The 9,627-nt window shown below is 50.4% G+C and overlaps 1 protein-coding gene across 5 annotated transcripts; it reads left to right on the top strand.

Annotated features, from left to right (window-relative positions):
* On the top strand, positions 1-8,155 carry PHC1 (polyhomeotic homolog 1). 5 transcript variants are annotated; one of them, XM_053450335.1, is made up of 15 exons: positions 1-106; positions 944-1,123; positions 1,633-1,743; positions 1,840-1,917; positions 2,142-2,291; positions 2,397-2,555; positions 3,157-3,481; positions 4,007-4,560; positions 4,639-4,771; positions 4,868-5,055; positions 5,134-5,245; positions 6,346-6,451; positions 6,630-6,780; positions 6,927-7,152; positions 7,764-8,155. In XM_053450335.1, the coding sequence occupies exons 2-15, from the start codon at positions 1,010-1,012 to the stop codon at positions 7,916-7,918; spliced, it is 2,562 nt and encodes an 853-aa protein (XP_053306310.1). In that variant the 5' UTR covers positions 1-106; positions 944-1,009; the 3' UTR covers positions 7,919-8,155. The 5 variants fall into 5 exon arrangements, with proteins under 5 accessions (XP_053306310.1, XP_053306309.1, XP_053306308.1 ...); XM_053450334.1 differs by having other exon boundaries at positions 2,394-2,555; XM_053450333.1 differs by having other exon boundaries at positions 2,139-2,291.
* The last annotated feature ends 1,472 nt before the right edge of the window (positions 8,156-9,627 follow it).

Below are 9,627 nucleotides of genomic sequence, written 5' to 3'. Positions count from 1 at the left end.
TCACGTGCTCAGGAAGTCGGACAGTCTGACGGGAAATGACATCAGAAGCTGAGAGAAAGAACCAGACAGAGTGAGCGGCCGAGATCGGGGCAAGCGGCGGGGAGAGGTCAGAGGTCACTGTGGCTGATTGAGGGAAGGGTCACCGCGGGCATGGAGGGGCTTCGGTACCCACCGGGAGCTAGAGGGTGGGGGTCTAGCGGTGTGTATAGTGCTGTGCAGGGCCCCTCCCCCATCACCCCGAGCATCAAACACAGTATACGCAGCGCCGGGTATCCTCAGAGCATTGTAATATACACAGCGCCGGGTACCCCCAGAGCATTGTAATATACACAGTGCCGGGTACCCCCCAGAGCATCGTAATATACACAGCGCCGGGTACCCCCAGAGCATCGTAATATACACAGCGCCGGGTACCCCCAGAGCATCGTAATATACACAGCGCCGGGTACCCCCAGAGCATCATAATATACACAGCGCCGGGTACCCCCCCAGAGCATCGTAATATACACAGCGCCGGGTACCCCCAGAGCATCGTAATATACACAGCGCCGGGTACCCCCCCAGAGCATCGTAATATACACAGCGCCGGGTACCCCCAGAGCATCGTAATATACACAGCGCCGGGTACCCCCCAGAGCATCGTAATATACACAGCGCCGGGTACCCCCAGAGCATCGTAATATACACAGCGCCGGGTACCCCCAGAGCATCGCAGATAGTGTACACAGCGCAGTACACCGCACACTCTGGTATTTATCGAATGAACCCAAGAAAGTTAATTGAGAAAGATTTCAGTCCACAAACCCCTGGATGGGGGCAGCGGTGGGGCCGTTCCGGTGGCTTCCCTGCGTCTGCCCCCGTGGGTCGCTCTTTTATTTGAAGCTCCGTCGGCTCTCTCTGCAGCGACGTTTTGTAATAAAATGTTTGTTTTTCTGCCCTTTAGGTGCCGTCTGTATTATGATGTCATACTGAGGCATCCGTCAGCGTCTCCCCCGGAATATCCCTCGCCATGGAAACAGAAAGCGAACAGAACTCCGGCTCCACCAATGGGAGCTCAGCGTCAGGCGGCAGCTCGCGTCCCCAGATATCTCAGATGTCCCTGTATGAGCGCCAGGCCGTGCAGGTTCGTCGCCGGGTATTAGAGCGTTATTAACCCCCTCGGTTCTTCCTGTTTTTAGTTAATTTCTGTGAACACACTATTTTGTTGAAAATAAGGAAAACATGGCGGCTGTCTGCCAAACGCACCTAAAGATCTGTGTTGAGCCAGCCCACAAGATTACATCAGATTCACTCCGCTGATCATACATTCTCATATCTAATACTAAAAATACCCCCAAAATATCTCTGCCACGTAACGACCACCGTCATCATCATCGTCATCATCATCATCGCCGCCGGCCTGAAGAAGCCAGTACCGGGGTCCTGCGGCTGTAGTTAATATCGGTCAGAATTGGATTTTTCAGGATAATTAGGAGAACATTTTGGTCTAAAACGGGGAGCTGTTTGATTTTTTTGGTTTTCTTAATATTCCTCATTAAATAATTTTTCTGCCTTTAGTGGTTATTATCGGCAGATACCGGCGGGGGCGGCCGGCGTTGTCTGTCAGTGATGGGAGTTGTCTTCTCTCCGTAGGCTCTGCAGGCTCTGCACCGGCAGCCCAACGCCGCGCAGTACTTTCACCAGTTGATGTTGCAGCAGCAGCTCAGTAACGCGCAGTTACACAGCCTGGCAGCCGTGCAGCAGGTAAGGGGGTCTTGTGTCTGCACGGGGGGGTGCAGCCGCTGACTCCGCCTCCGAGGCGATTCATTGTAGCTGAATGGATCCTGTCTTCTCCCGCAGGCCACGATGGCCGCCAACCGGCAAGCTGCCTCTCCCAACCCGAGCTCGGCCCAGCAGACCAGCACCACCCAGGGATCGGTGAGTAAACGGCGCGTTATTAAGTACAGACGACGTTACAGGAATAGCAGCGGTCACCGCAGACAGCCCGATCTGAGGTGAAGCAGGCGTCTGGGTCCGAGGATTCGCTCGAAGGAACCGTTTTGCGCGCCGGTTTTTCTGTTAATGGCTGATCTGAACTTTTATTACTTTATTGCTGCGTCGGATGGCGGCGTCACTGAAGGCTCCTTTTGATTTCTCAGCAGGCGAACGTCGCCACGAGCTCGTCAGCCCAGCTCCTGAGCCGAGCGCAGAACGTGACGGCGCCCAGCGCCACGGCCCTCACCCAGTCCGTACTGCTCAGCAACGCCAGCTCTCCTCCACTCAGCCAGTCGCAGACACAGATGTACTTGCGGGCAAGTGTCCACCAACCCCCCCCCCGGCAGCTTTTCTTCTATTAATGCCCCTGCTTTCCTTCAGGTGTCTTTTCTGCTCACTAATATCTCCTGTCCTCCCAGCAGCAGCCCCAGCTGGGTAACCTGTTCCCCGTCAATCGCTCCCTTGGCCGCGGGATGCCCCTGAACTCCCAGCTCATTCTGATGCCCAATGGCTCGGTGGCCGCTGTCCAGCAAGAAATGGCTTCCCCGCAGAACCAGGCTATGCATCAGGATTCTGACCAGGCAAGTCCCTTTTATATCATAGTCGCTTATTACATACATTGTAACCTGCGCACGCTTTATGGCGTTTTATCATTTATTTTATGAGCTAAAGGACGAGGAGAATAACTGACCGGATCTATATTTAAGGACAGAGTACAAGAGAGACGTTTATTTCAAAAGAGGAGAAATCTTAAAACAAGAGGCCATAATCTGAAATTAAAGGCTGAGATGGAATGGAAGGAAGTTTTACTTTATGGAGAGGGTGGTAGATAAGTGGAACAGCCTCCCAGCAGAAGTGGTAACGGGTAATACAGTGAGGGGATTAAACATGCATGGGATAGACATACGGCTCCTGAATCTAAGACGAGACCAACGACTGATTAAGGTTTGAGTCTTTACAGCAGGAGAAACGGGCAACGAGACGGGGGCCGCCGGGGGCCAATCTGCCAGCAATAGAATGTTCCAGGAAGAATAGTTATTTGTTACGAGCCAAACAGAATGATTTAGGAGCCGGCTTGGTTTTCTTTTTTTGTAAGCGCTGGAAGGCGTCATATTTATAGCGATTAATATAAAATACCAGACCCTGCGCATTCATTACTCTCAACCGTTTGTTCTCTTGTAGGTTCAGAACTTGGCCATGCGGGGGCAGCAGACAGGGGCCCCCACATCCACAGCTGCTGGGCCCCCCATTTCCCAGCAGACACCCCAGTTTACCAAACCTGCGGTGCACCCTTCTCCCTCCACAGTTGCCCCTCCACAGCTGCCTTCCCCGCCGGTACCCCAGACAGTGAAGAGCCCCGCGGGACCCCCAGGGGGCACAGTGAGTCAGGGCAGTCAGACAGAGACGGAGGGGAGAAAAGCCGAAGGGGACGGCGTGCAGCAAAGCGTGGGCATAAACCTGACGAGAGCCGCGACCCCGGCGCCCAATCAGACCTTAATCAGCTCCGGTGAGTGTCCCGGGACCGGTGCGTTCTGTGACAAATGGGTCTAAAAAAACATAATCTGGCAAATATTAAGCTGGTTATAATAATATATAATAATTTAAGGTGATTATAATAATATATAATAATTTAATGTGATTATAATAATATATAATAATTTAAGGTGGTTATAATGATATATAATAATTTAAGGTGGTTATAATAATATATAATAATTTAAGGTGGTTATAATGATATATAATAATTTAAGGTGGTTATAATAATATATAATAATTTAAGCTGGTTATAATAATATATAATAATTTAAGGTGGTTATAATAATATATAATAATTTAAGGTGGTTATAATAATATATAATAATTTAAGGTGGTTATAATAATATATAATAATTTAAGGTGATTATAATAATATATAATAATTTAAGGTGATTATATTTTCACTTTAATTTTATGACGTCTGAAACTGGAATAACCTTTTTTTTTTTTTTTTATGCCTCTTGTTTTCCCTCTTCTGTGCGTTTTCTCCCCCCAGCCACTTACACTCACATCCAGCCTCACTCGGTGCTGCAGCAGAAGCAGGTGGTGTTCCAGCAGCAGATTGCCATCCACCAGCATCGCCAGTCGCAGCTCGTCCATGCCTCCACTCACCTGCAGCTCGCTCAGCCGCAGCAAGCCCCCTCGCAGCAGAGTTTGCAGAATCCGCCTGCTCAGCAGACTTTGGTCGTCCAGCCTATGCTGCAGACCTCCGAGACCACCCTGCCTACCAAATCTCCTGTACCCATTCAGCCCAAGCAGCCGGGCAAAGGCGTCCCACCTCTAAATCTCCAGGGGCAACTTGGGGCAAAACCTTCTCAAGGCACCAGAGCATTGCCTACCCCGCCGACCAGCCAGCCTCACATCCCTGTCCAGCTTGTAGGCGCCAGGCAGCAGGGTCCTGCCCAAGCGCTGGCACTGGGGACCATCCAGGCTCCGTCGCAGGGTTCCACCCTCACACAGATGACTTTGCCGCCGTCGCCGGCCCCTGTGCCCACCGCCGTGTCTGGCACGCTTCAGGAATCGCAAGGCGGGTTTTTCGGGGTGCTGCAGGTGAGAACGCGGATATTACTCTGTTTCGCTGCCTGTAGTTTGCTTTGCGTCGCGGTAACGTATCGCTGCCCGCTGTAGGGGAAGATGTCGGTGCCGGGGAAGAGGAAAGCAGAATCCGAGGAGGACAGAGAGGAGTCCCCTGCGCTTCCCGTTAAAACGTCTCCACCTGCGGATACTCCCCCAGACTTGGTTGAGAGCAGCACCCCAGTGGGTGAGCCGCCTTTTCAGTCCCCGGTGGTTGGTTCCCTGGCCGGTGCGAGGACTTTCTCTCTCACGCTCTCGGGTTTCATTGTCTCCTGTCTTGCAGATAAGTCTGAAGCTGCCTCTCAGGTTTCTCCGGTGCTCTCCGTGTCCTCGGCCCCCGGCATCCCCGCTCTCTCCATCACCTCTCGCCAGCACAGCGACTCCAAGCCTCCTCAAGCCATTGTCAAGCCGCAGATCCTCACGCATATCATTGAAGGCTTCGTCATTCAGGAGGGAGCAGAGCCCTTTCCCGTAAGTGACGTCTCGGTGTAAACGTGTCTCTTCCTCGCGCTCCACCTGTAGTAACGGCATCTGCATGTCTCTCTCCAGGTGGCCAGCCCTCAGATGCTTAAGGACCCGGACAAGCTGCCAGCCTGTGGGACCGTTGTGTCTGCCATGGAAAGTTCTCCTTCAGAACCTGCGGGAGAACCGGCAGTAAGCGGTGAGTCTCCCCGCTGTGTTTCGCACATGCTGTGGGCATCTCTGTTCCGACACTCATCTCGATGTGTCCCCCTACGCTGCCCTCTTCTCACTGTTAAGACTCTTTTGTCCCGTCTTGGGCATTGTCTTCAAACGTTAATATTCCAGCCGCAAATAAGTATGGATCTGTGACATTTGTGGGTCGTACGGGGCAGAGCTAAAAGCCCTGGTACAGTCGGAGCGTGGTCCTGCCCAGCGCTTCCTATCCCGTAGTGATGGGTGTGGGGGTTCTCTTCGGTTACGTGCCGTCGGCAGAATGGTTGCTGATGATGTGGAGGAGGGAGGTTTCGGTGTAGAGGTCGCATCCGAAGGGCTCGGGTTATAACGTTAGTATGGCGGGTGGGATCGTGGTTTGCGGACAAAGTGGGACGGAGGGGGTCTCATCTGAAAGTCCGCCACAAGAGATGAGAAGGAGAAGGATAGGTTGGTTTATAATTTCGGAACGGCCGTGGTTGGAGGACAAGGTGGGAAGGAGACGGGGTAATGGTGGATGTGTAGAATGTGCGTAATGTGATGGTTGGAATAGTGCTAAAAAACTTGTAAGAAAAGCAAAAATATTTGTTTAGGTTTGTCATTTTAATACCTGGCAAGTATGCTCATACACCCCCTCAGAATCCCATTGGTCGACCCGAGCAGGAAGTTGGAAGCCGCTTCCTGTTCTCTCCCCGCGTTGTTTTAGCGGACGGCCCAGGAGCCTCTAGCGCTAGAGATTGTTTCTGGACGTGCAGCTCCCTCCGTAACGCTATTATCACAGATATCTCAGGGCTCCGGGGAGATTTATACCCCGCGACGGGGCAGCAAGATGGCGGCTTCCACAGCCAAGTGAACAATGGGAAAAAATAGAGATTTTCTGGAATGGGCCATTTCATTTTAAACACTTTGTGGCAGGGGGTGGCGTTGTCGGAAACGTGTGTTTTCTGGTTTCTGGTTTTCTCACTAGTCTTTACTCTTATTTTGCACATTTGTTGTTTAACCCTTGTGATGTTGCTGTAACCCCCCTTCCTGCATACATAATGGTTTCTTCCGCTGATCTAACTCGCTGATCTCATGCTTCTCCTTCAGATTCTGGAAGCTCTAAGCTCTTGAAATGCGAGTACTGCGGGAAGTTCGCGCCGGCGGACCAGTTTCGCGGGTCCAAGAGGTTCTGCTCCATGACTTGTGCCAAGAGGTATTCAAAAATAATTTATGATTTTATTTCTTAGATCGGCCTAACGAGAAATCTTTATTTACTATATTACTCTATTATTTCTATGTAAATACGCTGAATAGTGTTAATAAGTCACCCGTACACTTTTCCCTCCGTGCCCCTCTCCTGATTATTTGCCCTCTTCTTATCTCGCGTTCAGATACAACGTCAGCTGCAGCCATCAGTTTAGATTGAAAAGGAAGAAGCTGAAGGAGCTTCAGGAAGCCGGAGGCGTGCGAGCCCGGAGACGCGGGCCGCGAAGGAACAGCTCTGAGATCGCACGGGCCAAGATCCAGGGCAAGAGGATGAGGGTAAAGAGTTCCGGTGCGACGTCGGCCCCCGACTTGCTCGTATTTGTCTGGCACTTTGGTGTATTAGGGTAGCGCCGCCGGTTGCCGTCTTTCTACCGCCGCTCTCGCCTCTCGCCGTCTCCTCGCTTACCCTTTTTCTATTGCAGGAGGACTCGAGTCGAGGATCTGATAACTCCAGCTATGACGAGGCGTTCTCGCCCACCTCCCCGGCCCCTCCATCCTGCAGAGCATCGCACGGGGAGCGGGACGGGAGTACGCCCAGCAGCGCACCCTCAAACTCTGACCTCATGGGGGTTAACCCCGTGTTTCTCTCGAGTAACCCCAGCCGCTGGAGCGTGGAGGAAGTGTATGAGTTCATCTCCTCTCTGCAAGGTACTGGCTTTGGGGTCAGTTTGTGGGAATTTAGGGTGAAGTTACATGTTTCGTGTCTGTAGCCGAACGTCCCACTCCTTGTGGTTCTGGTTTTAATGAGGTTTCCTCGCCCTGTGCACAGCGTGAACCGGTAGAGAGAGTCCCGCTGATCATACATTTCCAGGGTACTCGGTTTATATAAACGCGTGTTAATGCAGTGGATAACATTATCACATTGTTATTATTATGGTTATTATCACATTATCATTATAACATTATTACATTATCGTCACATTGTTATTATTATTGTTATCACATTATCATTATCACATTAATATTATCATTATTTTTACATTGTTATTACATTATCATTATAACATTTTTATCATCACATTACATTATCACGTAATTTTCACATTACATTATTATTACTATTAGATTATTACATATTCTCATTAATATTACATGATTATCACATAATTTTCACATGACATTATTATTATTACTATTATGACATTATTATTATTATTATTACTACTATTGACATTATTATTAGTACTACTATTATTATTATTATTATTATGTTACCCGCTCTGCCGCTGTCTCCATTCGCTTGTTCTTGCGTATTCCAGGCTGCCAGGAGCTGGCTGAAGACTTTCGATCTCAAGAAATTGACGGGCAGGCGCTGCTGTTGCTGAAAGAGGAGCATCTGATGAGCGCCCTGAACATTAAACTGGGACCAGCCCTGAAAATCTGTGCCAAGATCAACCTGCTGAAGGAAACCTAATTAGACCCCTTTACCCGCAGGGGCTTCGAGCCGCAGGATCTCTCAAGGGAAAAACGCACGGAGAGGAGCGGAAAGAGACAAAGCAGCCGGTGCCCGGGGCTCCCGCTCCACGTTCTCCCGACATCTTCTTATCATTACTCTAAATATATATCCTCTGTATGTCTGTTTCTGTCCATCAGGCCGGTTGGACGATGGGCGGCGATACTCGGTACCAGACATTATAATGTTTTAGAGCCATCGTTGTCATTTGTGTGGATATCTTCTGCCTTTTAGAGTCCTGGATACTCCGCGCCTCGGTCAGAGACCCGCGCAGGAATACATGAGGTTTCGGCCGGTAGGGATTTGCTGGTTGGGGCTGGCGCATGCGCGTCACGGCCAGTCATTTAGCGTCTGTGTCCCTTCTCTAAAGGTACCTAATACGCCTTAGCCGGGCGCTCCAGCCAGACACTTAACGTGCCTCACTTTGTACATTTTTTGTTCACCGGTCCATAGAAATTGTGTCAAAAACCAAAGGCACTTTCTGTGTCCTCGAGCGGCTTTTGTAGACTTTAGAGCTCTGAGTCTGTAATGAAAGGGGGGATCCGGTGTTTGACGCGTCTGTAGGTAGCGCAGCCTTCTCTCTAGGACACGCTTTCGTGTGAATTACGGTGGATTCAGGGAGGCTTTATTTTTCCCGCATTGATTTATTTTTGAGCCCTCGTCCGGGGTGGTGTTTGTCGTCGGTGGAGGGGTTCGTGAGGCCGTGCGATTAGGGTTAGGGACGTCTTTACCGGGTGTCGGGGCAGCGCTGCCTTAAAGTAAATGCAACCCTTTGCATCTTAAAGGCTTGGCGGTTGCTGCTTGTGGCGTTTTACCCGAAAGAGATATTTTTTACAGAAATGCTTCCTGGCGCTGTGAGGAACGTGGAATAAAAGCGATCAGAAGGATGTTAAGCCTCTCGTCTCCCGACTTTGGCCGCATTATCGTTTCCTATGTTTTTTTAGCCACGCGTTTTGAAGTCTTTGTTGTGATTCATGGAGTTTGTGGCGTCTCTTATCTCGACCGGATAGAACACGAAGCTCGCGTTACGGTTGAGCTTTGGAGAAGTAGTAGAAACTTTCATCATCTTTAATAAACCGACGAGCAGCCGGATGGCTATGAAGACGGTCAAACCAAACAGTCCCCCTCCCTGCATGAAGCCCCCGCCATGGGTGAATACGCTGTTAGCCTCACCCAGCTGAGGGGTCCGAGCCTTAATAATACTCATCCCACCCTGTGTGTCCTCTACACGATATCAGCCCCATAGACCTGTAACACTGGGCGTCCGCCATGTTGTTTTCAGAGCTCCCCTCTGTTCTGCGACCTCCCGCCTTTCTACTCTTTCATTTCTAACCTATATAAATATATATTTTTCGTGTAGGACGGACTCGGCCGCCTGGTAACCAGCGAGAGGGAGGAAACTGCATTTTGTTTTGTTACATTTTGTCAGCACTTGAATACATTTTAAATAAAGGAATCATTGCTTTGGCTTGCGGGGGTTTTATGTGCTTAAAGTGATGGGAGTTGACCGATGTCCGCTTTGGGCCAGTCGGTTCACTGGTTTCAGGATCTCTTGCCCTTTTGCGACTTGGAAGGTCAGCCACGTGGTGACGCAAGGACGTCTCTGGAAAACCTGCGCTAGATTCACATGAACGTCGTCAGAACGGAGCTCCGGAGCCGAGGATAACCCA

The sequence above is a fragment of the Spea bombifrons genome, chromosome 11, assembly GCF_027358695.1.
Source record: "Spea bombifrons isolate aSpeBom1 chromosome 11, aSpeBom1.2.pri, whole genome shotgun sequence".
In the NCBI taxonomy this organism is placed as follows: Eukaryota; Metazoa; Chordata; class Amphibia; order Anura; family Pelobatidae; genus Spea; species Spea bombifrons.
Note: the sequence above shows the minus strand (reverse complement) of the source record. Positions and strands in the feature narration are given on the sequence as shown.

Bases quoted from the DNA above. Each gene is read 5' to 3' on its own strand.
- PHC1 (XM_053450331.1), top strand. From the start codon at position 1,010: ATGGAAACAGAAAGCGAACAGAACTCCGGCTCCACCAATGGGAGCTCA. The intron at 1,918-2,138 runs GTGAGTAAACGG...TTGATTTCTCAG, and splicing joins CCAGCACCACCCAGGGATCG to CAGGCGAACGTCGCCACGAG. The intron at 5,056-5,133 runs GTAAGTGACGTC...GTCTCTCTCCAG, and splicing joins AGGGAGCAGAGCCCTTTCCC to GTGGCCAGCCCTCAGATGCT.